Raw genomic sequence first — 27,667 nt, forward strand, 5'->3', positions numbered from 1 at the left:
ATCGAAGATCGAAAAAAATTATTTTATTTTTAATAAATGTTATATGAAAAAAATTACAAACAAGAAAAAACAAAAAGAGACACAAAACTCATATTGTAGAAATAGGAAAACAATCGACAAATAAATGTATTTATATTCAAAAATTGCATTTCCTTATTCCTAACAGAGGACCCCCAACTGTAACGTTAACAGTGACAGCGTAACATTAACATTTGCAACCCCAACAGAGTGAGAAAGAGGGAGAGCGTCGGAATGCTAAGCTCAGAGAAAATTTCCCAATTTTCAGTGTCATTTGACAGAAAAATCGATTCGTTTTCACACTGGGCCATTCTGGGCAGGCAGTTGGATAGAAATCAGAGTACAAACCAGCCGAGCAGCGCGACCGAGATGACCCACTTTTCGGTTTTCGCATTCAAATCCAACTGCTATATAAAATAAAGTTGCAATTTTTTTCTATACACTTAGCTTTTAGTTGAAATCGCGTTGTATATTATGTAAAACTAAAATCCGTTAACTAGTGTAAACTCTATGCATTTATGTAAATTCTCTAACGCTAACGTGGAAGTGGAAACAGGCGATCTGAAAAATCAGCAGTCCCAGCACCATTCAAGAAGCAGTAGCAAAAAGGTTCGCTAAATGTTCAAGTTAACGTTTATCTAAATGTTCAGTAAAAGTTGAAAAGATTCAAGAATCGAATGCAGTTATACATTTTACATTTGCAAACAAAAAGTTGGTCAAATGAGTCCAGAAATTCAGGACGAGTACTGAAAAACGAAGGCTGCCAGTGGCAGTGGCCTGGCCTGGCCTGTGAGCGAACGGGCACACGAAAAATTCGCTGTACACCAAATGGGAAAATGTGTTCTCAGTAGCAGCAGCAGCCGTCGAACTTGCCCCGCTGCTGGTGTGTAACGTGAAATATTTGCATTGTTTCAAGTAAATTGAGCAGATTTGAAAAAAAAAAAAAAAAAAAAACAAAAAAAAAAAAATTGAAAACAAAGAAATTTGATATCTAATGTTGAGTATGTCGCGAGTGTCAGAAGCTTTAATATTCATAAATTTCAATGAAATATCAATTATCCAAAATTGAAACTCCAGTGCTTAAAAGTGCAATATTTATGAAATGTGAAATGACAAAAAGGGTGTTGTGAAAGTAAAAGTGCTAGCGATTGCCACTGAGACTTCGGCACTGGCATATCGATGAAACGATAAAAAAAAGCAAGCAAGCTAACGTAAAATTACACCCACACGCGCTTACACATGCCCACATGGACAAATACACACATACAACACACACACACACACACACGTACAGAAGGCAATGCGAGCAACAATACAAATGCGAAAGTTGTGACAATGCAAACGGAATATTGAATGAAAACTGAACACAAATGTATATAAATATGTGCGCATGCATGTATGAGTGGGTCTGCTGCTGCTTATGCTAAAGTGCATTAATAAAGTGTGCCAAAATTGGCAAACAAACTGCATTTCGGCAAAAAGGCGCGCGCGCACAAGTCGCACACACTTAGGAAGCGTGGAATGGCCAGTGGAAGTGGAGCAGAGCAGCAGTTTGCGGCTCATATAGCTGGTCGGATGTGTGCGTTTGTGTAATATATATATATATGTACATATATATATAATTATATATATGTATCTGTATGTGTGTGTGCGTTTCATATTCATAGCCGCAGTAACAGCCGCAGCCGCAGTAGCCATGATAGCAGCAGCGGCGAAAGATAAATGAAAAGTGCCACATTTTGCTTTTGGGGGCGGTTTTGACACTTGGCGCGCAGCAGCAGCAGCAGCAGGGGCAGCAGCAACAACAACAGTTGGGCCATGTGGGAGGCGTAAAAGTTGTTTGCTCCTCTGCGTGCGTAACAGAATGGCCCAAACAGATATGTACACACGCATACGCATACATATATATGTATAGCAGCAGTAAAAGAGTGCGAGAGCAAGAGCTGCGACGACAGTTGGGGGCAGGTGTTTGCCATGCGGTTGTCTTGTGTCACTCGCAGTTAGCTAACAATGTGTGTGTCTGTGTGTGTGCTTGTGCGTGTGTAAACAGTAACAGGAGAGATAATAACAGCGCTGTCGACTGCGCCTAAACGCTGTAACAACTATTTTTGGCTTTATTCGCAATTTGTTTTTTCGTTTATTTTATTTGTCTTGTTGTTGTTCTTATTATGCTCTGCCAAAATATGTAGATTTATGATTCGTTTTTTTTTTTTTTTTTTTTTTGTCTTTCATGAATGCAACGATCTAATATCACGCGCTGCCAAAATAGTCAATATATGAAATGGTCTTCTCTTGTTTGCTTCTTCTTCGAGAATTTATCAAGTAGCAGCTCAATTTTGACATGTGGCTATCATTCAATGGTCGATTTGCTAAAAACCATGGGATGGGGCGAGGGAAGAGATTCGATTCTACACATTCCACAAACTTTGCCCAAAAAACTATGCTACAATTTGTGTGTGTGTGAGTGTGTACTTGTGTGACCCGCATGAGTTTCGCTCGGTCTTTGTGTATGTGTGTGTGTGTGTATGTGTGTGTGTGACTGTAGTTATAAATAGGCAAGATAGTTTTTGTGCTGTTTGGCTGCTCCTCTACTTTTTTGTGTGTTGCTATTGAGGTCAAATTGTCAGCAGGATAGTGAACTTTGTCAAAATTTAAACAAACTTAAAGAGGGCTCTTATGGGACTATTATACAAAAGCATCTTTGAAGTTGATTTTATTTTTCATTAATTCTTGATATGAAATTCTTGATATGTGCAATTTGATATAATTTAACTTTGTTGAAGTTTACTTTGATAATATTTTAATAGTAATATAATATGTATATAAATTCTTAAATCTATAATTTATGTTTACTTTAGAGGATGTATATCAGATTACAATACAACAATTTAGCTGTGTATAAATTACATTTGCAGTAAGTCATCTTTGGAATTGGCATTTGTATGTCATTCGTTCTCGCATTTACATTAATAGACTCTAAAAAGTATGCAACGCAATATGGACATAAAAGTTTGCATCTTTCCATTCGTAAAAGTTGTTTCCTTCCTTTCCATTTATTTGTGTTTGAGCAAAAAATTCAAACCAAATGGTGTATATTTATCTCAGAAAACTTCTGTGGCACGTTGCAACTTTTAAGTTTGTAACCTCAATTCTTTTTTTTGTTTTTTTCATCATTTTACTGTTTTATTCAGTGAGCAACGAAAGTTTTTAAATTACTTTCGAGTTGGTAAACATTTTAAAGTTTAACGATTCTTTTCTTTACACTTATAATTAACCGAATTTCGACTATTCCGTGTTTGTCGCATACATCGATCAAAATCGCATGAATCGGAATTAAAATCCATGTGAATTTTCCATTTAATTTACTCCGTTGGCAATTGCCAAACGAAATTGGGTTAATAGAGTGTAAAGCATCAGCATCAGCCTGCAACCTACATTCGAATGGGACTGAGGATGGGGCTTGGCATGTGGGCCGCCCATTAAGGAAGAGAAAGAGCGAACAGCTTGCCTTGTGTGCGGGTCGTTTGGCTAATCCGCATTTGGCGAACTCATTAAAATTTAAAACAGTTCACAACAGCTGATGATGCTGTTGTGTCTTTCGACATTAACTGTTGCTACATAGTTTTCGTGTGTACTAAATGCAGAAGTATTTAACTGAAATATTAGGTTTATGGATCCAACTTAACATTTAAGTCAATTAGGTAAAAATCATACAACGAAATGAGAAAGCTCTGTGGAATATAGAGCCACATGCTACCCACTTTCAGCCATGAAGAAAATGATGAAAAAACAAGTGCAAAGCAAAGAAAACTCACACGCATACAAACACACAGAGTAAGAGCTACTTAACGCCCACTTCATAATCATAATTAAAAAATTTTGAAGCCCACCGACTTAAGGACAAACAGCTCTGTTAACTGACTAACAGTTTGATAGTCTGTTAACTTTACAGCATGGCGCATGCGCCAGTGTTGGCTAACTGCAAGCTCTCGCTGGGATATTTACTCACACGCACCACACTCCCACACGCTCTCTCGCGCTCACTCTCTCTCTCTCGCTCTCCCTCTAGTGATAGCAGGGCAGCTCATCACTCAATGACCAAAATTCTCTGGCTCTCATCATCAACACACAGACAATGCTGCCATCTTGTTCGCACACTCAAATTGCTGTGCATACTTTTGCAGTTAAGCTAAAGCTATAAACGACATTGTTGCTGTTGTTCTTGCTTTTGCAGTTGTACACATTCACACACACACACATACACACGTGTACATACACTGTTACAGCGGAGCTGGGGAAGAAACTTTCGTAGCGCTGTGCACAATAGCAACTAGTGGCCGTAATGAGACTTTGCTGCTGTTGCGCTTTGCATTTGACTGCGCTCCGTTGTGCTGCACACACGTAACGCAATTATAACGGCATCAGTTTACCCACTCTCACACACGCACACACATACACACACGCGCGCATTCATGCAAAAGTGAAGTGAAAAAAGTGCTACACTTACTATAAATAGACGCAGTTTTATTTTATGCATAAATGCATAAATGATGTTTTAAGATGATTAACCGATCGTTGTAAGTACTCCAGCTTAGATATCCAGCATCCAGTTTTCCAGTGTAGATATCAACAGCACGTCCAGGTAGGCAATTGCTTTGAAAATTTGCAGATAATATGCAATCAACGTAGCTGAGAGCTGTTGCTGGCAACACCGGAAGGACGTGAAGTAAATGTCAAAGCCCACCTGCTGGATGCTGTCATGTCCGCCCACAGATGGGCGGGACAGTAGCGGGATAAACCTTGTCATTGCCTTTTAAATGTCAAGGGGAAGCGGGAGGGGTATAAATACAGCAAACATCGCCATTGACAGCAGACTGCAGTTGTATGCATGTGATTTGCCTGCCTGACTGACAGCCTGGCCTATCTGTGTGTGTGTGTGGGTGTTCTCCTTGGAGTTTGTGTGACAGTATACTAGAATCATCGCAGCATTCTGTATCCATTTTACTATAGATATTCCCCTAGCACATCATCGGACGCAAAGTGATGCAAATTGAATTTCCTTCGCGATTTCTTATTGGATTTCACTTCCAACATAATACGGAAAGCCACTAAAGCAGAATCGTAGGCTGTCTAAGCTACGGATTTTGCAACTATTGCAACTTCAACAGTTTATATTGTGTGTGTGTATATATATAAATTTACAGCTTGTAACTTTTGCTCCTTTAGCAGTTGCAGCGTATTGTTGCCGTCTAGACAAACTGGCGCGTGTTGAATACCCTCTACACAGAGATAACAAAATAGTGGATTATCCGTGACAGAAAACTTTCAAGCTATTTAAACTCTAAATAGACACTCATCTTCTTCTGATTGAGGAGAAAGTTTTCATATAAATGTTTGATGGCAAAGAAAAGTTTTATAAAGAAAACAAGAAATATTTATAAAAATATTTTGTTTTCATTAACAAATTTTTGAACTAAACTCATTTTTGGATATGTATTCAATTTAATATTAAACTTTGGCTTACGAGGTATTCTAGTATCGGTCAGTTAGTTTAGTGTTCCTCTCATGTTACAGTTGTTTTTATACCGACACGCGTCTAACAAGGCGTATGAGTAATACAATTGACTATACGTGAGTGTGAATAAGTGTGCATGACTGTAAATGTATCTATGAATACACGACTGTTTGTGTGTGTGTGTGTGTCTTTGTGTTTGCAATGGCAGACAGTGAAATCAAAGCGCTAGATTGCAGCGCAGGTGTCGGACGATTGAGAGGGCGAGGCGTTTAGCATTACGCACTTTTTCACACGACTACATGACGTATGAGTAATATGGGAAATGCGAAGGAAATGCTCAATGAATGCAGTCTTGAATCAGAGGCACAACAGCAACTATTGGGAAATGTTGTTGCATGAGCGTGCCGTTCCTTGGGGGTCAGACACGAAATGCGGTCACAACAGCAATTAACCCAAAGTTCAAAGTTCACACGCTTGCTCTCTGTGTGAGTGTGTGCTCCATGTTCGACAATTACAATGCGGAGCAAAGCAGTTGCCCCATTTTGTAAGCTCGCGCACATAAATAAATCAAGCCCAAAATGAGCAATAACCCTTCATTGGCTGCCGCCACCCACGGGGATTTTTATGGTCGAGAGTGGTGCAAAGATTGAAAGTCGATTTTCGATTCTGTTTTGTTTTATCCATTCGCAGACGTCAGAAGGGCAGCCACAGCATGCCGTACGAGTCGATGCACCATCATCAGTCGGCGGCCGCTGCCGTGGCCGCCGGCGTAGCGCCAAATAGCATGCTGGACTCGCTTAGCATGCAGCTGCGCGATGCGGAAATGCGGCGCACCGAGATCGAGCGGGCACATCAGGTGAGTTCGCACTGCGACTGATTTGCAGCCGCTCAACTACAATTTCGAGTGGTTCCGTTGACAGGAAACTCTGGCACAAATACGCAATTTAAGCGGATGCGCTCGACCCGACACCGAGGCGGTGGAGAATCTGCAGTCGCGTGCTCGTGAGCTGGAAAAGAAGGTAAGCGCCAGCGGCGCATCAAATGTAGCCCACAGGACCTCAGCTATTCTTGTGCAATGCATTTCAGGTGGCGCTGGAGAACGTGCGCTGCGAGGAGCTGCAGATCGAGCTAACCGCCGCGCTTAAAGCCAAGGCAGGGCGGCCCAGTAACCAGAACATGGCCAATTGCCCCCCAACATCAACCGCAGCATCGCAACATGGCCAATATCCATGCTCAAGTATACCAACTTCTGCGAGCAGTTCCACCGTCACATGGGCACCGACAATCAGCCACCAGGACCAAGGCTCCGAGATCGATATAATAATGGCCAAGATTGAGCAGGTAAATGACAAATGTTTATTATAGAGCACAATGTGAGCTAACGTGAATGAATTAGTGTGCCCCCAATGTCCACTCTCAATCGACATCGCTTTTGGTTGAGTTGTCCGTCGACTGGCAATCGTTGGTGGATGAGAAACAGGTCACGAAACTACTAAAGCTCTCGATGCTGCACGAATCCGATTCCTCAATATCACCCAGTTCGATCTGTGTGCCGCAGTTCTCCTGCCCCGGCAGACCCTGCTTGAAGTAATCCTCGCTCTCGCCCTTGGAGCTCTTGTATATCTGCAGCTTGCGTCGCATCTCGTCATTTTCCTTGGTCAGCTGTCGGATGATGCGCTGGTTCTCGTTGCTGTTGTGCTCCTCCATGCTAATGCTGCACAACATGATCAGGGTCATCTCCTCAATCCGCTTCTCTAGATTATTGACCACCTCCTGCAGCTGGCCAACGTATCTGCGGCGCAGATTGAATCTCTCGCCGAGAACGTTCTGCTGGCAGTGCTTTCTGAACTTCTCCATTATTACCTTGACGCCCTCCTTGTAGTCCTCCACGGTCTGCTTAAGCTCCGCGTTCTCGAGCAGCTGCTGTATGCGTTCATCGTCATTGCAATATTTGACCAAGTTCTTCAGCAATTGATCCTCCTGAACGCCACAGGAGTCGAAGAACTTCTTGTCCACACTTTCACAGTCAGCCAATAGACACGATGTCTTTTGTATCAAATCATTGAAGTCGCTAGTCATTGTCATTGAAGTCACCGCATCAGCAACGGGAATCATGTTCCCAATAGAATTTCGGTTTACAATTTATGCCAGCTTTCCGAGAACAGAGAGCAGACAGTGAATAAATATTTTCTCTAGACCAGCACAGTAAATTGGTATTCCTTGCCCAGCCTGCTAGGGTTATACTCGAAAAGGGAACCAAAAATTATTTCAATGGGAAATATTTAACAGACATATAAAAAATATATAACAGAACAACATATATGAATAGGAAATTCCCTGCTCCCAGCGACATGTTCTTTTTACTCAAAATGTTTTTTAGTCTTTATATTCATCTTTTGATACCTCCAGCTTCTATTGTCCTTTTAGTTATATCTTAATAGCCTTATCAAAATATCAAATTTAATATAGACGATATAGACACAATATATAACCTCTGTACGATTCCAGGACAATCGCGTTTTGGCCGAGTTGGAGCAACCGCGCACCTCGGCCAGCGCCAGCATGTCAGCCTTGCAAAACATGCCGCCCAGCTCCATGATGAATACGGGAAACAGCGAATTTAGAACCATATCAAAGAGTGGTAAGCCCCAAGTTTATCGAATTTGCGTGCGATTTTGTATTTCATTTATTTACTCATTTTTTTTTTTTTTTTTCTTTTCTTCGTAAAGAACTTGAAGAAGAACTGAATCGATACAAACGCGCCGTATTGGGCGGCGCATCGGGTGGCGGAGTTTCCGCTCTATCGTCCGGCTACTCGAGCCTGCCGCAATCGCTGGCCTCCACGCTGGGCAACGGAGCTAGCACCAGCCTGAGCGGCACGAGCGTTGGCTCGCAGAGCGCTGCTGCCGCCGCCGCGGCGGGTGTTAGTGGTGGCGGTGGTGGTGTTGGCGGCGCTGGTGGCTTATCATCCATATCGGCCCTGATGCCCAACTCAATCAGCGGCATATCCTCGAGTCTGAGCAGTCATGCCCTGCAATCAATGAACGCGTCTGCCTACGGCGGCGGCCAGACCTCCGTTGAGAAGCTGCTGAGCGGAACTAGTGGAATAACTGGCATTCCACCATTGCCGGTAAATATTCACACGATGAAGGCTATGCCAACGGCATTAAGTCAGGTAAACCAACTATTTTCAATTGCAATGAACTACAAGCAACAAGTGAAAAATATACTTATATAAAAAAAAAGAAAAAAGAAAAGAAAACCCAACAAAACAGAACTTTATAAAATGCAATTAAATTAGCTTTTTTTGATACCAAAACAAAATCCGCTTTGAAGCCTTTGTTTGGCACTTGGCGACATGGCTTTGGCTCTCCTTTTGGTGATCATCTGCTTAAAGTAGCCTTCGTATTTAATCGTTCATTTAACTGTTGATCATACGCGCCGAGCCAACTGGCTCTGCGACTGATAATCACATTTTGTGCTTTGTTGTAGTTTCATTATTGAAAATAATAACATACATGCTCACAATGTTCACATACATACATGCCCACATACATACGTACATACACACAGACTAACATAATTTCGAATACATGCGTAGCTAACACAGTAATTGCTACTCAGATGCAACTCTTGGTATTTCAATGTATTCCCAAAAGGAATTTATACATATATATATATATATATATATATTTTTTTTTTTTTTTTTCTTATTTATTAATTTATAAAAAGTATATAAATATATTTAGTAATTGGTATGGAATCTTCAAGAATTTAGAAATGTATTGCCTCATTTTGAGCATAATTATTGCATGCATAAGAAGTTTTATCAGATTATCTGATCTTTTGGTCTATGTATTTTTTTAAGGAGTGTGGAACCATTCTTTTGTTTTTTATTGAAAAAGTAAAATTTATAATTCCCTTGCGGTAGACGAAAACAGTCAGACTTTCATATGGACATTAATATAGTAGGACATTTTGCAATACTGAATAAAAATCTATTGCGATCTCAGAGTCTTGAGTTTCTATAAGTACAGGTCTATAGGCCATACACTAAATATTTTGGTAATAACAAAATATATTATTTTAAGTTTAAAATTTGAACAGAAAGAATAGTTAGTTAGTACCCCGAGGTACCTTAATGATCTTCGTAAAACCACCGCAAGGTTGATTTAGACTTTATAACGGGTTTTATAAAGTTTGTGAGATATATATAAAAGAAAAAAAAAAAAAAACAACAAAACAATTTTAAAACTAAGAATAATTTCTAAGTTGATAGTATATATATTAAATCTTATCTCTTCAACAAAGGAAAGCTTTGCCTAGTTTCGTAGAAGCTGAGAGTTTAGACTTCAAAGATATGCAAAACATTAATAATTTATATACAACACATTAAATTAAGGAATTCTTAACTTTTCCGCAAGGGTATATAAATATATTTGATTTTGTATCCTTATTAGAATCGTATCAGCATGACGCCATTTCACTAAAATTTCAACCATGCCGCATTCGCATTCTTCTCCATGCACAGCACATTATGTATACCAACTCAATGCCATATAGCAAACACATGCATATACATACTAAGAGTTACAAGACTTATATATATACCCATATATTTCAATATCAAATCTGTAGCCAATCAACATAGAGCATTTCGACGCTTTCCGTTTCGATGTTTAAGTACTAATCTAATCCATTGTTTAGGCAACATTGTTCATATCAATTGCTTGGAAACGGCTTCAGTTCACATAGCAACTAGCTCAATATTCATAACTTATGTATATCTACTCTCGTCTGCGTCGCTAATCACAACAACATGTTCGATTCAATTCTCAAATACTTTCTCATAGCTAATATATAATGCTGTTTCTAGCTGGCTTCCTGTTAAATATTGACCAATAAACGTCTACTCTGTGATCTCTTTTCCCGTTTTATGCGCTCTCTCTTTGTCTCCCTTCTCTCTCTCTCTTTCTTTCTCTCTCTCTCTTTTTTTTCTATATGTTCTCTTTTTCTCTTCATGTAAAATAACTCGTGTTTCGATTCGTTCTCTTCCCAATGTGCTGAAACTTGCGATTCGAAATGAAATCATCTGCAATCCATGTCTTTCAATGTCTCTCTGTGTGTGTGTCTGTCTGTGTGCTTATGCAATAATTGTCTGTATGTGTGCCCTTGTAACCCCCGCCTGTACTAATACACTAACCGAAAACAACAACAACAACCACAACAACAACAACAATGTAAATTGAAATCCAAAAAACAAAAACAAAACAAAACAAAATCAAAATTCGCACACAAAATTGAACTTAAATTGAAATTGAAACTGAAATTGAATATGAAATTGAAATTGAAATTGAAACGAGAAGCGCGGAACAATACAACTGTACAATTTACAGAGCACAACCATGCCCCTCCTGTCACTCAACTCGCATAATCTGCCGCCTGGCGGCTCAACCAGCTACTCGGCCCTGGGCCTGAGCGGCGGCAGCGGCGTAGTCGGCTCCTCGCTGACCCATCCCACCATGAGCAACATCAACATGCTCGACACGAGCGCCCTGCTTGGCCTCGGACCGGCCGGCGGTGGCATCACGGGAGCCACATCTCTCTACGGTCTGAGTGGTGGTGCCACCGGTGCCCTAGGCAGCGCATACGGCCCGCCGTTTATGGATGCTGCATCGAGCGCCTCGTATCCATTCACGTCGGCCGCACTGCGCCAGGCTACCAAGATGAAAATGCTGGACGAGATTGATATTCCTTTGACGCGCTACGGCAATCGCAGCTCACCGTGCTCGCCCATTCCCGTGGGCCACAGCAGCTGGGGCCTGGACGAGTTCACCGATGGCCTGGGCACCTCCCTCATGCACAATCGCAGCGGCCTGGCGCTGGGCGCCCTTGACCTGGACAGTAAGCATAGCAATCGATGCTCCATGGGCTTCCCGCATTCTAATGTTCCTTTTGCTCTTCGTTTCAGCTCGCAATCATGGGCTGAACGGCGCCAGCGAGCCGCAGGTTGACATGTTGGACATACCGGGCAAGGGACGCTGTTGCGTCTTCATTGCGCGCTTTCCCTACGATCCGCCAGAGTGAGTGAACCTGAACTTGGGCTAGTTTCCTATAAATTGACCTTCCATTTCTCTCTCTCTCTCTCCCTCTTTCACCCTCTCAGGGAAGCTGAGGGCGAGCTGTCGCTCTGCGCCGGCGACTATCTGCTGGTGTGGACTAGCGGTGAGCCGCAGGGTGGCTATCTGGATGCTGAGCTCTTGGATGGACGACGCGGCTTAGTGCCCGCTTCGTTTGTGCAGCGACTTGTGGGTGAGTAACTGGACTGGAGCAATGAATCGAACCAATCGAGCCCCACTCACTGCCGTCTGTTAATTTCGTTTAGGCGACGATTTGCTGGAGTTCCATCAGGCGGTGTTGTCCACGTTGCGCGACGCCGAAGATGGCTCCATGCAGTGCGACACAACGTCGCTGCCTTCCTTGCCGCCGCACAACCCATTGCTCACACACACGCACGAGGAACTGGCACGTTTGAGTGAGACGCACACCGATCTGGAGCACGACCAGGACGACATTAGCGATAATGGTAACTATATACGCTCCCATTGCTGCCCGAACCCCATTCTTTAATCTCTTTGGTTTGGTTTGGTTTTTGTGGCCACTCGAATGCGTACTCTGCGTTGGCAAATGTGAGCATAACGACCTTTGAATACCCTAACTGTAGAGACGCACTGGACTAGGCTAGCAGCAATAGATCAATAGGTCTCAATGCATAAACTCAAATACTAATCCAAATATTGCTCTTCTCGTCCGGCCTGCTCTCTCCCCATCTCTATCTCCCTCTTTCGCCCACATCAGTTCCAGCTCCGAAGCACTTGACGCTGGAACGGCAGCTTAACAAGAGCGTGCTCATTGGCTGGTCGCCACCGGAGCCGGTGGGCTACAATCTGATTGACAGCTATCACGTCTATGTAGATGGTGTGCTCAAGGTCACGGTGAAGGCCAACGAACGCACACGCGCTCTGATTGAGGGCGTCGACTCCACGCGGGTAAGTCTGGAGTGATGCAATGCATCATCAGCTTCTGCTCTTCCTCTATATCTTCAATATTCTCTGTTTTCGTTTAGCCGCATCGCATCAGCGTGCGGAGCGTTACGCAAACCCGTCAGACGTCCAGGGACGCCGCCTGCACAATGATCATTGGGCGAGACACTTCGCACTTGGGCCCCTCGGCGGTGCGCGCCTCGCACATAACGTGTTCCTCGGCGGTTATCTCATGGCTGCCAGCCAACTCCAACCACCAGCACGTGGTGTGTGTGAACAATGTGGAGGTGCGCACCGTCAAGCCGGGCATGTATAGGCACACAATAACCGGGCTCGCGCCCAGCACCCAATACCGGGTGACTGTGCGCGCCAAGCACTTGCGTGCGGTTGGCCAGCAGACGCCGCAGGCACCGGGCCGACCCGGCCAGGAGGAAGCACCCGGCGCCTATGCCGATTTTCGCACACTGACCAAAGGCTTGCCTGATCCCCCACAAGACATCCAATTGGAGGCTGGTCCTCAGGATGGCACCATTCTGGTGACATGGCAGCCGGTTAACCGACCCACGTCCACGGGGCCCGTAACCGGCTACGCTGTGTACGCCGATGGTAAGAAGGTGACCGACATCAACTCACCTACGGGCGATCATGCACTCATCGACATCGGCAAGCTGGGCGTCTTCAATCCCCGGGCCGTCACCATACGCACCAAATCTCGCGATTCACAGTCGGCGGACAGTGCACCCATCTTAATACCAAGTGAGCGTCCCCAAGTAATCTCACTTGGAATTTGCGCTACTAAGCCATCTCTCTCCCTCTGCAGACAACGTGCGCAATGCTGTCGCTCGCCGGGGACCAAATCAAATGGGCATGGGTCCGCAGCTGCCACAGCAGGGCCTCCACGGCATGCCCATGCAGCAGCACCAGGGCATGCCCGGACAGCAGCCGCACATGGGCGTCGGCCAGCAGGATCACACGCAGTACGATCCCAACCAGATGCAGCAGCAGCAGCCGGGCCAGCTGCCGAACCAGCAGCCGGGTCAGGCCCAGCCGGGTCATCAGGTTAGTGTGGGTGCCGCACCCAAATGTCAGCCGATTGGCCAGATCTGCGTGCAGATCTACGCTTAGCTCTGGCATTCACTGTATATAAATAATGTTCTGTAAACTCGTTTTATTTTTCGTCTAACTGTACTTATTATTTCAAATGCAATTGGTTCTGAGTTTCCCGAAATTTCTCTTTAACCATCCATCCTCCATAAGACTGTACATAAAACTCTACTGAATGTAGATCGTACTCTATCTGAATTTGAATGCCGATCCCATACTCCCCATTATGATTTGTACATATGATATTCAAATGGAAAATCCAATGAAAATATCCCATACATATACATACTATATACTTAACCAACTTGTGTTCAGTTTGTTTTTGGTTGAAACGAACATCAACTTGATTCCGACTTCATAGCGGATACTTTGAAAACATAAAAAAGAAAACCAAAACAAGGAAGAGTATTCTATCAGCTACATATATACTTTCTATATATTTCTGTATCTATTTTGAATTGCCTTTACTACTCTACTTACTTCTCTCAACCTATTTTCTATGAATTGTTTTGCAATATAACCACATTATATACATACACTATATGAAATATTAGACAATCGCACAAAAATTCACACACCAAATTTTGTAAATTGAAAAAAAGAAAAATAATGAACTGCGTTGCCGAGATCTGTGAGAAAGTATATAAATATATATAATATAAGAACCAAAGCAATTTGAATTAAGACCCACAACTAAATATCCCTAAAATCCAAGAAAAAAAATTAAGAATTTGTATGTATGTAAATTGATTATTATTAATTTAGTTAATATTTTGGTTCTCTGTGAGATGACGTATGCCGATTTCCTAATGCTAGTGTTTGATTTGAGTTTTGATTTTGGATTCATGAATCTTGATTTTCGTTCTGTTTTTATACCCTGAACCCATTGAAAATGGGAAATCAGGGTATAATGGTTTTGTGAAAAAGTATGTAACGGGCAGAAGGAGGCGTGGCAGACCCCACAAAGTATATATATTCTTGATCAGCGTGACGAGCTGAGTCGATATAGCCCTGTCCGTCTGTCCGTCCGTCCGTCCGTCCGTCCGTCCGTCCGTCCGTCCGTCCGTCCGTCCGTCCGTCCGTCCGTCCGTCCGTATGAGTGCGTCGATCTCAGAAGTTACAAGAGCTAGAGAGCTGAAATTTGGCATGCATACTCGTGAGTACCATACGCAGTACGAGTTTGCTTTATTTTTTCGATAAATCGTCCGATAACTTTTTTATCGAGAATAATCGAAAAATTGATTTTGTTTTTTTGGCCTAATTTGAACATTTTTAGACCTGGAGTCTTCAAATTTGCGTTGTATATAAAGTAAATCGGTACAAAGATTTTGTAATTTACAGATTTTGGATACCACGCCCCCTTCACCCCCAATTTGTAAAAGACGCATTTCAAGTACTAGAGACTTGGGCTTTGGAATGTACACACATATTCACCATATGATTACGCCCTAAAAGTTTCATTAAGATTGTGTGTCTACAAAAGAAATTATTCAACAAATAAATTCTCATAATATTGCCCAAACTGCAGCGCAGCCCAAGCGCAGTCGCTGCTTACTGCGCAGTTAGCAGAGCGCAGGCTTATGCGTGCGTGTGGAAGCATGTGTATGTATGTGTGCATAAAAGAAGTGCAGAATGATTAGAATATCAGCTTGGAGGGTTCAGGGTATCTCCTAGTCGAGCAGTCTCGACTGGAGCCTTCTTACTTGTTTGTTGTTTGTTTTTTATACCCTGAACCCATTGAAAATGGGAAATCAGGGTATAATGGTTTTGTGAAAAAGTATGTAACGGGCAGAAGGAGGCGTGGCAGACCCCACAAAGTATATATATTCTTGATCAGCGTGACGAGCTGAGTCGATATAGCCCTGTCCGTCTGTCCGTCCGTCCGTCCGTCCGTCCGTCCGTCCGTCCGTCCGTCCGTCCGTCCGTCCGTCCGTCCGTCCGTCCGTCCGTCCGTCCGTCCGTCCGTATGAGTGCGTCGATCTCAGAAGTTATAAGAGCTAGAGAGCTGAAATTTGGCATGCATACTCGTGTGTACCATACGCAGTACGAGTTTGCTTTATTTTTTCGATAAATCGTCCGATAACTTTTTTATCGAGAATAATCGAAAAATTGATTTTGTTTTTTTAGCCTAACTTGAACATTTTTAGACCTGGGGGCTTCAAATTTGTGTTGTATATAAAGTTAATCGATACAAAGATTTTGTAATTTACAGATTTTGGATACCACGCCCCCTTCTCCCCCAATTTGTAAAAAACGAATTTCAAGTACTAGAGACTTGTGCTTTGGAATGTACACACATATTTACCATATGATTACACTCTGAAAGTTTCATTAAGATCATATGTTTACAAAAGAAATTATTCGACAAATAAATTCTCATAATATTGCCCACACTGCAGCGCAGCCCAAGCGCAGTCGCTGCCCACTGCGCAGTTAGCAGAGCGCAGGCTTATGCGTGCGTGTGGATGCATCTGTATGTATGTGTGCATAAAAGAAGTGCAGAATGATTAGAATATCAGATTAGAGGGTTCAGGGTATCTCCTAGTCGAGCAGTCTCGACTAGAGCTTTCTTACTTGTTTTGATTTTGTTTTAGTACAGTTCACAAATAGCATGCTCCAAAAACTTTTGCTGCCAAATGCAACAAACTTAATTGAGTTACTCAGTTTGAACAATAGAAACTTTTCTTACTTCAATAAGTATTTTGAGCGGAGTTTGATTAAGGAAAATATTAATAAAAAAAAAAAAAAAAAATCGCAATGCAACGAACAATTTTAAACCAAAACAAGTTATACATATTCATTTTCATTATATGAAACGATACCGTTAACCCGTTACCATACCGAATCGAATCGAATCGATAACAGCCCGACGGAAGCTCCGGCTTGTTAGGTGGCCTGCTCGGTGGCCTCTTCTCGAAACCCACACAGAGTCAAGTGAACCAGAATGTAAGTTATACCCACAACATCTCTCACATACGCATTCGTATTAAACACACACACACACACATACACACGTATATACACACACACACACTAACATATAAGTTGTTGCCTAGAGTAAAAGCTCATCTTAAGAGTTCGCTGCATTTTTAGTAATACGTATCTCAATTACTATAGCTTATACTAATTATAATTATAGTACTATAATTAACTAAAAACAAAACAAAACAAAAACTAGTAGAATTATGCTTTCTTAAGCTTAAACGAAATGCTAAGTACGAAAATACTGAATTATATGTTATTTAAAACTTTTCAATTCTTCAGTTCATCAAACTTTTCGTTTAGCAAATTTTTTGTTTTTTTTGTTTTTTTTTTAATTTTGGAAAATATATTTGCCTATTTTTGAGGGCAAACTTTTGTCTTTAGGGAAGCTGTAAAAGTCGTGAATGAAGTGTTAAGCTTTTGCATGGTTAGATGGGATACTTGAATACTATCTTATCGATCGTATCTCCATACTAAGCAATTACCTTAAGACTAGTTGAAAATGTTTTAAAGAACTTTTCAAGCGACATTCACTTATGTATATAAAATCGATTTGAAATGCTTTTTAACTGGGATAGTCTCAGCGCCTACTAACTATATACGAAATGCATCAACTATAAATAAGCCTATATATGATATGAGTACATATGTGTACATGTATATATCTATATATATGTATATATATGTGTGTAAGTATGCAAGTATATTAGTATTCAGTTGTAGGTTTGCAGTTCATATTAGCAACATGTGTATACATACTACATCCACAACACTTACAACAGAAACCGCATCTTACATCTACCCAGATACGGTTTCAACTCAAACTCGTGCTTTCTTATTTCCAACACACTTAACAAACTAGCTTCGTATTTGCCTTTGACCTATCAGCCATAGCATTATGATTTCCCAGCTGTCGTATTTAGACTCCTGCTTAATGCGCCTCTCTTAATATACAAATCTATACATACATATATATATATATATATTCACACACCTACACACACAGCTATATATAGCTATACTTAATACTACTTAGTCTATATACATATGTAATTAAATAACCTCTTTAGTTGTGTCGAGCCTTAACGCTATACGCAGACGCCCGCACATCGCTAAAGAACTTACCTCTCTATAGACAATGTGAATGAAAAACAGAGTACAATCTAAGAACAAACTTTGCAAAAATCTAAAAAGAACGAAAAAATGCTAACAAAATTTCAAATTCATTTAAATTAATTCAAATTCATGCGCGTGCTATCCGCGATCGATAACTTATCGATATGCAGGGCTATCCGCCGACTGCACCACAGCGCGGCATGGTGCCAGGACGACCCCAGGGACCACAGCAGCAGCAGCAACAGCAACAACAACAGCTGCAGCAGCAGCAGTACGGAGCACAGGGAGCACGCTTTCGTGGCCCAGTGCCGGGCCAGATGCAAGGTCAGATGCACGGCATGCAGGGTCAAATGGCCGGGCAAATGCAGGGTCAGATGCCTGGCCAAATGTCCGGGCAGATGCAGGGGCACATGCAAGGTCAGATGCAGGGTCAGATGCAGGGTCAAATGGCGGGCCAAATGCCTGGCCAAATGCCGGGCCAAGTGCAGGGTCCGCGTGGTGCACTCACCCAGCAACAGCAACAACAGCAGCAGCAGCAACAGCAGCAGGCGCAGCAGGGTCAAATGCTGCCCGGTCAGCAAGCGGGTCAGCAGCAGCAGCAGCAAATGCCCGGGGCGCAGAAGAAGCCGCGCTACTTTGTGGCCATGTTCGACTACGATCCATCCACAATGAGTCCTAATCCAGATGGTTGCGACGAAGAGCTGCCCTTCCAAGAGGGCGACACAATCAAGGTAAGCTCTTTGCAATTTTGCCGTTACACAGAACCACCCAAAACACTTTGCAGCCGCGACGCACCAAGCCAACTGAGAACTCGTCAAGTTTGATCGTCAACGAGACACGAAGGGGTAAAGCAAACAGAGATCAGAAATCAGCAATCTCTATCTATATCAACAATCAGCATTAGCTAATCTGGAAAGCAGCTAAAGCAGCGCTTGCTCTGAATTGGATGCCGAATTGGAACGTTGCCAAGAATTGGCTGCGCGCTTGCCGCTAATTGAATGAATGAATGTTGTGCATGTTTTTCCTTCGACACTAAATATATTATATGATCAGTCTATCCCTAACATAACCAAACATACTACAGTTGAGATTGTTATCGATAAGTTTAAGCATATCCACATCCATACCCATGTACTACCACCAATAATCCCCGATACAGTAACTAACATATTTCTATTACCCAAACACTAAGTAGACGTTGTTCTCTTCTATCTCTCTCTAATAGTTCCATAACTAAGCGTTAAGTTAGCAATATGCACATATACATACACTACCAAATAGCATTATACTATATACATATATATACACATATGTATATATGGGAATGCTCGACTCTCGATCTTGCTAACAGTCACATCTTCTCTTTTATGGTCTGTGGCGCAGGTGTTTGGTGATAAGGACGCCGACGGCTTCTATTGGGGCGAGCTGCGCGGCCGTCGCGGCTACGTGCCGCACAACATGGTCAGCGAGGTGGAGGACACCACTGCCCAGATGACCGGCGGGCAACCAACTGCAGGGGGCACCGGCCAGGTGATGCCCGGCCAGAATGCGCCGCAGCAGAGCATGCGCAACGTGAGCCGCGATCGCTGGGGCGACATCTATGCGAATATGCCCGTGAAGCGAATGGTCGCCCTCTACGACTACGATCCCCAGGAGCTAAGTCCGAATGTGGATGCCGAGGTGAGTGGGCGGCAAACGACAAAACTCTCTGAAAATTGAGTATCTCAACTCTCCCTTAGCAAGTGGAATTATGTTTCAAGACGGGTGAGGTCATACTCGTTTATGGTGATATGGATGAAGATGGTTTCTACATGGGCGAACTGGACGGTGTTCGGGGCTTGGTGCCATCCAATTTTCTGGCCGATGCGCCCGATCAGTACAACAATCAAATGGGACCTGGCGGCGCCGCCGGGCGTGGCAGTCTCGCTCAACGGGGCAGGGGTCAGGGGCCCGGGGCCAGGGGACCGCCGCCGCCGCCCCGCGACAACATGATGCCCGGCGTGGCTGGGCAGCGTGGCGCACAAGGCAAAAGTAAGTAGGCTTTGTGCCGATCAATTCGATCCATATATTTAATTCCATTCTTTTGTATTTGTTTTTCAATTAATTTCCTTATGATTTCAATACAATTTTTACTAAATATGATACTAAAAAAAAGAATCAACTTATTCGACAAGCAATTACAGGCTTTTATATGTATGATTTTCATTTTTCGTTTCAATTCAAAAACAAACCAACAAAAAAAGATGAAAAAGAAAAAAGAAAAAGAATAAAGAATATCTCAAAGCAAAAAATACATTATACACTTTAAAGATAATAAAATATGCAGGTTTTTCAGACAACACAAAAACAAGCAGGATGATATACATATATATAGTATATAGCAACTATTCTGAAACCAGCCACAAGATTCTGTTGCTTGTTTTTTTTTTTTTTTTTTTTTTTTGGTTATATACGTAATATCAATCTGGAATCAGCGAATTGCAATAAACACGATATATTGTCATACTCCAAAAAGAAACAACCAAAGAATACAAATTTCGTGACGACACAGAAAATTCTTTCACTCTTCTCTCTTTCTGTCTAACTCTTTCGCAAAAAACTTAAAAAAAAAAAAAAAAAAAAAAATATTTATATTATTAAAACTATAAATATTTATAACAAACAGTTACAGATGAATAACTCAATACCATTTCTGTTCTGAACGCCGCTAATTTTTTTTTTTTATAATATATATACATATATATTTCTTTTGAATCTGTTATAATTCCGCAGAACTTTTTATAAATTATTCCAACATTTCTTTATAACTAATTCAATTAATTAAGATAATAATAATCTGAACTTTTCCTTTTGACTTTGTAAAATATTTTATAATTTCAGCACCAGTCAGAAACTTATTTTGATTTGTTTGATCTTCTTGTTTTATTTTAATTTTTCGGTTCGAAATCGAATTATATAATCTTTAACAAATACAATATATAGATACATAGTTGTTGTTCTTGTTGTTGTATACACAATCTTTATATTAACTTTCTCGCTCTCGCTTTCTCTTTTGTTCATTTTCTTTATCAATATGATTTGAAAATTGAAGAACTTTTTCTTCTCTTTATGCACATTAAATCTCTTCCATTTGCGTTTTTGTTGTTGTTGTTCTTTTCTAATGCTGTCTATACACAATCTTTTTAAACTCAACTTTGGCTCTCTACTTTTGTCTCTTGTCTTGCGTGACTTTCTCTAGCCTTGCAATTTTCTAGATGGTCTCTTGCATGTCAATTAAATCCAATAAACTTATAAATATATTTTCAATTATATTTATTCATATAAATATACATACCATTTATTTATTTTCTTTTCATTTATTTTAACCGTTTATTTGCATCAGAGACTAGTTTCTTGCACCTGATTGCCGAATGAACTGTAATTCCTTAGTTGTTCACCGATCAATTAAATAGAGTTTACAATGAATGAAATGAACGTCCACTACAACCCGCGTTGCTGTACATATTCACGAAACTAGTTTTAGGATTCAATTTCAATGTAAAACGCATATGTATGCGTATGTATGTATGTTTCCAGTCACTCGATGTACCCCCAACTGCAATACATTCGAGTATATATCTTTCCAGCCATATATTTCAGAAAAGATGAGAAAATAATTCTTGAAATCGAGTTTACTAAACGTTCTTTCCGGTTTCTATTCCCCTTATGTGCTTTTTACAACAGTTATATATATGTATATACCTCTTTAGTTAATTTTCTTCTTCTTAATTAATTATATGTACTTATATCTACTTTTCTACTGGTTTTGAATGTTTGCTCTTGTTTGTTTGCCATTTAGCCTATTTCAATATTTTGGATATACATTCTATTCATTTTGTTTTGTTCCTTGGTTTCCTTAGAGATATAACAACAAAAACAACAACACCGCAGGGGCTTAAAGCACATATACCATATATACAACTCTATATATATATATCAAAATGATTTTCAATTGAATGACGAGCATTCTCTTTGTAATCTATGTACATTTCTTCCGTGTAAAATATATTTTTAAAAACCGTTTTTAAAGTCTTAACCCTATAAATATAATCATATACTAATATATATGTATCTACAATATCATGCGAGCCATCATCTAAGTGGCCGTAATTGTTCAATGTGTAATTATTGTATTCATCAAAAACCTAAGATACGCTGCCCCGAGCAGTTTTTTTATAGGGATTTGATTTTCGTAAGACCAGACGCCATGCGCAAAAGGTAATATAATTTTTAATGCTACTTACATACATATGATGTTCATCAGATTAAGTAACTACTACTACTACTACAACGTATATACATATATGTACAATAACTCTTAATTAAATTCAATACGATTTTGACTCTTGCCAATGTTCCTAGCGATCCATTACGTTTTGGCGCCTTTTACTCCGTTTTGTATTGTGTTTTCGAGAAATCGTTTTGCAAGCAACCAACATTTCTATTTCGATTTCAATTTCAATTACCATTTTCAATGCCCCCCCCCCCCCCCCCCCCCCCCCCCCCCCGTAAAAATGTTTCAGATTAATTTGATTTCATTCTCGATTGGTTTGAATTTATTATTTGGATTTTCTGATTGTATTTTTGGATTTTTGTTTTCAAATTGCGGTGAATTATATCAAAAACAAAAAAGTACTTGAAACTCATTCTCGGACCCACGCGATTACGATAATGATAACGATAACTCGAGTCGATATGTTCTATATAAGTAAGAGTAAACCTTACCAGGCAGCAGCTGTAACTCAAACTTTGAGACTACTACATTCAATTAGAATTGATTTGATTTTCTTTCGGTTCGATTTTGGTTTATTTTAATTATTCTGTTTTTTTTTTCTTTGATTTCATTTACTACTACAACTTCTTTCAAATAATTTTTTGTAATGGTCTGCTGTGGTAAATGTGAAGTCTTTATGTTATATTCGTTGCTATAGATGCTCGCCCTGCTTCCCCTACACTGTTAGACAACACGGGCCACCCTGCCCCCGATCACCAAACGCAGGTAAATACTCTTTTCTCTTTTGTTTTCTTTTTTCGTTTTATATAAATACTTGAAAGAAAAAGAATTAAAATAAAAGCAAAACTAAACAAAATCTCCTTTTTGAATAATTAATGCTTAAATAAAAAATACAAACAAATACTCTAAAGAAAAATTAAGAAAGCGCAAAAAAAACATATTTATATATAAATAACAACATCTCATACGCAACAAAAACTATAATTACTAATACTACAACAACTACTACTACTACTACTACTACTACTGCTACTACTACTGTTAATACTACTGCTATTACTACTACTATTTCTACAGCTGCTATCTCTGTCACTCATTTGAATTCGGCTCTCTTTCTTGAAAACGATCGATTGTGTTATAAAAATTTCATTCCTAACACACACACACACACATACGCTCTAGAGAACACACATATTATATAAATGTTGATCAGCTCGAACACTTTTATAATCATCTGCCATAGCTAATACTTAGAGGACAACTCAATACCTACACGGTTTCATAAGCTTATTTTTGTAAATTCTTTTTAGCATATATATATATATATATATATATATATATATATATATATATATATATAATATATGTATATCGCTCGCTCGTTCGCTCTATCTATCTTAATTCTGTCAAACTCTGTCTATATACATATATCCAAATATATCTGTCAATATATATACATATATACCCATTCACTATCTATATATATACTACTGATCTATGTTTGTGCGTATATCCATTGCTCTGATCATCCATACAAAACGCTTACAGTACAGTACATGAACAATGATTTGCTTACCATATAGAAGCGCGATATATATAATACATATGTATATTTGAGAAACAATCTGTATGTATATGTATAGCTAGCAACATGTTTATAGAAACCCGTGTAGTACAGTGTATAAATCCAACAGAACAACAAAGCCAACAGAGTTCCACATTGAAAGCATTATAAATATATATATATACGATACGACATACATCTGTATAGCAATCAATCAGTCAATCAATGAAGCTCCTTACCTACATTCTGTATGATTGTTCAGCAATTACATATACTTAGCACATGATATTGGCGTAAAATACAATATCAACTAAATGTGTGTGTGTAACGGATCCTCAGATCTTAGCTTCAGACATCATGAAAAACTCCAACAGCACCAACAGTTAATCAATCACATTTACATACTTATGTTATTCAATTAAAATTTTAGTTATTATACCACTTATTTGAATATTATGTTTTGTGTAAAAGTTTCTTCAAAGTGATTTTTCGAATAACGTTTCACACTGGCGCCAATATCTCTACCAAAAAAAAAAAAAAAAAAAAAAAACTTTTTTAACTAAAACATGATTTAGGCATACATCAGATCTTTAGCTTTAAGTCTTGTTTTCGTATTATTTCCTATGTTCGTTTCAAAAGATATCGAGTGTATATATATATACTGACAATTGCTGAAAGTACTCAAAACACCCACAACTCAATACATAATATACCAGATACGATATTTACATATGTATATTGCTGATAAGATATACTAACCCGTATACTCAACACTCAAAAATGAAAACTCTCGTACTCGTACTTAACTTATCTAACAAAAAAATATCTTCTGAATTTTTATGTTGGTTTCTTTTATTTTTACTGCGTATACGCTACTAATTACATATATATTAATTGCTACTATTACTATATGAAATATTGGATGTGATGTGTAAACAAATTTCTATGTGATTCACTGTATGTGTAAACTATTCGATTTTGATTTCGAATCATTAAATATTATTTCGAATTATCTCTTCGTTTCGTTCTCTTGTATGCCTTTTGCTTTACCCTCCATTGCCACATCGATAATTTTCTGTTTCGATTCACTAAAATGTCTGCTTATATTTTTGGTTTTCCTTAAGGCTCTTTTTGTTTTTCGGGGAAACGAAGAAAAAAAATGTATGGATCTTGCGAAAGATTGAAAGGAACTTCAATCAAAAAGTTTCTAATGGGGTTTCAACAGTATTTTGAACACAGACACAGCCACACTCGCATACATACATACATACAGAATGGTTATCATTTAAATATTAAGGTAGTGTACATAACTAGAAATCGCTAAAGTCAATGTTTTTGAATAGAGCTCGTCGTAGGTTTCTTTTCTCTAAATTTATAATTTTCCCCTAGCTTCGAGTACTCAAACGAAGTTTATTTGACAGATATATATATATATATATATATTTATATATATACATTTTTTTTTAATTTATTTATTTATTTATTTTTGTTGTTGTTTCGTTTACTGCAAGCGTATGCCATGATGCCGTGGGCATCATTATTATATTTTGTTTTAATTGAGAAACGTTGCTAGTTCTACATAAATTTTCAAATTTCAATCAAAAGATTCCGAGCACAACCAATGTTGACAAACTTGTACTGTCATTCGTTTTGATTGAATGGAGAAAATTGCCAAAGTGAAAAACAAGAAAATCTCGGGAATCAAATGGAATATTAAAATCCTACGATCTAATGAGATCTCAATCCATATATTCACTATGTATTGAATGCATTGCATTTCTGGACAAAGTTTATATTTTGAGCTCATTTCGTAGCGATTTCCGTTGTTCCGAGATTGACTGAACATAATCTCAACACAATTTTGATGAGGTTTCTGCCACATATATACTGACATATATCTATACCATATACCTAAACTAGCATATATATACGATTCGTTGCGTAGTAGTTGAACGTAGCTGCAATTATGTTACTTACTAACCAACCAAATCCAGCTCCTCTCTCTCTCTCTCAGCGGCAACTACTACTAACTAAATACTTAGAATCATATCAAAAAATGTTTTTTTTTTTTACATAGATATTATTGTTAAATGAATACGCTAAACTCATGACAAATTTTGATAAAGATCGTACGAAAAGTATTACGAATATAATGCGAATACCCATAAAACCCATAAAATACGATTATTTAAATGATTAGTTGCCATTTATTTGAAGATCTATTTAACGAGATTGGAATCACTCGACTAATTCAGTATATTTTGGTATATATTCCAAAAACCGACAACTTGCAGATGATCGGTCGCGTTGGTAATGTTGGCATGCAGCAGCAACAACTCCAGCAGCAGCAGCAACAGCAACAACAGCAACAACCTTATGGTCAGCAACAGACGCAAATGGGACAACAGCAGCAGCAGCAGCAACAACAACAGCAACAGCAACAAATGGGCATGGGACAAAGTGGAATGATGGGAATGGGCCAACAGCCGATGGGCATGATGGGCGGACAGACGCAGCAACAGCAGCAAATGGGACAACAGATGGGCGGCATGGGCGGCATGGGTCAAATGGGACAGATGGGACAAATGGGACAAATGGGACAGATGGGACAAATGGGAATGGGTCAGCAGCAGCAACAGGTGCCTGTGACGACGCAGGCGCCAACAGGCGGACTCTTCTCGGGGGCAACTAGCCTGCTCTCTGGTGCTACTTCGGCTGCCACCGGTGGTCTATTTGGTTCGAAGCAACCGCCCAAAACGGATCCAATGCAACCACCTGGTGGTGCGCAGCCAACGCAGCAACAAGCAAACGCCTTCGGTGCCCAGCAGATGACTCCAGGCATGCAGCAGCCCGGGATGCAGCAACAGCCCGGCATGCAACAACAGCCCGGCATGCAACAACAACAACAACAAGTGCCACCGCAAGCCCAGCCGCCGCCCCAAGGACCGGGCGCCGGTCTGCTGGGCGGCCTCAAGGGCATCGCAGCAGCGGCGCCCGGCGGCGACGTCCTGTCGAAAGGCAAAGATCTGTTTGGTAAATTCGGGTTCGGCTTTGGCAAATAACCCTGGTCATTCCATAGGGTCCTGTTATATTATTCGTAGATTAGATCTATTATTATGATTATGCTATTGATTACGATTACTAAGCTAATATATACATATATGTATATATATACATATACGTATACACAATTATACAAAGATAAAGTTAAAAGAAAAGTGAAAATGGAAATGGAAATGGAAATGGAAACAAATCAAAGAATCCCCCAGTCCACTGTGAGTCTGTGTAAATGATGTTGTACTGTTGATATGATGAATGCAACTAATAGAGCTAATGATATTTTTTATTAATACAATTGATAGAAATATTGATAATACTAAAAAGCTAAACACAGACAGGGACAACATCTACCAGGAGAAAATGCATAAATTGTTGTATAATTGATTTAATATATTAACAAATTTCCAATTTAAATAAATTGCTAGCAAAGATAATGAAATTGAGATATATATATATGAATTGAAAATACAAACAGATGAAAAATAGATAAATGCATGAAGAGCTCCATTGCGACTTCACATACACCAACAGACACCCACACACACACAACCACACACACACTTATATATACATCTAATAAGGCAAATGATAAAGGCGGAGAGGAAAAATACATATATTATATACATACATACATTATATTTACAAATTATTTGTTAACGCACATTGTTAAATTTGCTACTGTTGCTGACCAGTTTATAAATAAATACAAGTAAACATAAAAACAAAACAACTTAAAAATAAATTAATAAATAAAAACTAAAAGTGAAATTCAGAAAACATACACATATTATATATATATATATATATGTATATTTAAAATATATTAAAACAAAAAACCAAAACTACAAAAAAAAAGAAATAAAACATTTAAATGAAATTTATAAATCAAAGCCTAAGAATAGGAATGGAAAGTTGAGCAATATTAAAGGCGATGGACACACCAGAACTATGCAAAAAATAAAACCAAAATATAAAAAAATAATAATAATTAT

At 39.7% G+C, this 27,667-nt stretch overlaps 2 protein-coding genes across 14 annotated transcripts; one reads left to right on the plus strand and one right to left on the minus strand.

Annotated features, from left to right (window-relative positions):
* Nucleotides 1-288: 288 nt before the first annotated feature.
* Rbp (RIMS binding protein) lies at nt 289-27,580 on the plus strand. 13 transcript variants are annotated; one of them, XM_018014094.2, is made up of 19 exons: nt 289-627; nt 6,224-6,389; nt 6,454-6,552; nt 6,620-6,874; nt 8,042-8,174; nt 8,263-8,708; nt 10,900-11,437; nt 11,505-11,616; nt 11,700-11,845; nt 11,919-12,119; nt 12,392-12,582; nt 12,660-13,332; nt 13,397-13,635; nt 16,546-16,626; nt 17,949-18,509; nt 19,162-19,458; nt 19,518-19,809; nt 22,749-22,816; nt 25,910-27,580. In XM_018014094.2, exons 2-19 carry the CDS (start codon nt 6,246-6,248, stop codon nt 26,675-26,677), a joined length of 5,244 nt encoding a protein of 1,747 aa, XP_017869583.1. In that variant the 5' UTR covers nt 289-627; nt 6,224-6,245; the 3' UTR covers nt 26,678-27,580. The 13 variants fall into 13 exon arrangements, with proteins under 13 accessions (XP_017869583.1, XP_089332491.1, XP_017869634.1 ...); XM_089476365.1 differs by lacking the exon at nt 289-627 and adding an exon at nt 647-901; XM_018014079.2 differs by lacking the exon at nt 289-627 and adding an exon at nt 3,574-4,595 and having other exon boundaries at nt 12,398-12,582.
* Nucleotides 6,867-7,979, minus strand: h-cup (heineken-cup). Its single transcript, XM_018014306.2, has one exon. It carries the CDS (start codon nt 7,646-7,648, stop codon nt 6,950-6,952), a length of 699 nt encoding a protein of 232 aa, XP_017869795.2. The 5' UTR covers nt 7,649-7,979; the 3' UTR covers nt 6,867-6,949.
* Nucleotides 27,581-27,667: the final 87 nt, after the last annotated feature.

Source organism: Drosophila arizonae, chromosome 2 (genome assembly GCF_054131065.1).
Source record: "Drosophila arizonae isolate 15081-1271.41 chromosome 2, UAZ_ARI_1.0, whole genome shotgun sequence".
NCBI classification, from domain to species: domain Eukaryota; kingdom Metazoa; phylum Arthropoda; class Insecta; order Diptera; family Drosophilidae; genus Drosophila; species Drosophila arizonae.

Excerpts from the sequence above, each read along its gene's own strand:
- Rbp (XM_018014071.2), top strand. Across the intron at positions 12,120-12,391 it reads GGACGACATTAGCGATAATG|TTCCAGCTCCGAAGCACTTG; the intron begins GTAACTATATAC and ends CGCCCACATCAG. Across the intron at positions 19,459-19,517 it reads GTCCGAATGTGGATGCCGAG|CAAGTGGAATTATGTTTCAA; the intron begins GTGAGTGGGCGG and ends ACTCTCCCTTAG.
- h-cup (XM_018014306.2), bottom strand. The coding sequence starts at position 7,648 with ATGATTCCCGTTGCTGATGCGGTGACTTCAATGACAATGACTAGCGAC.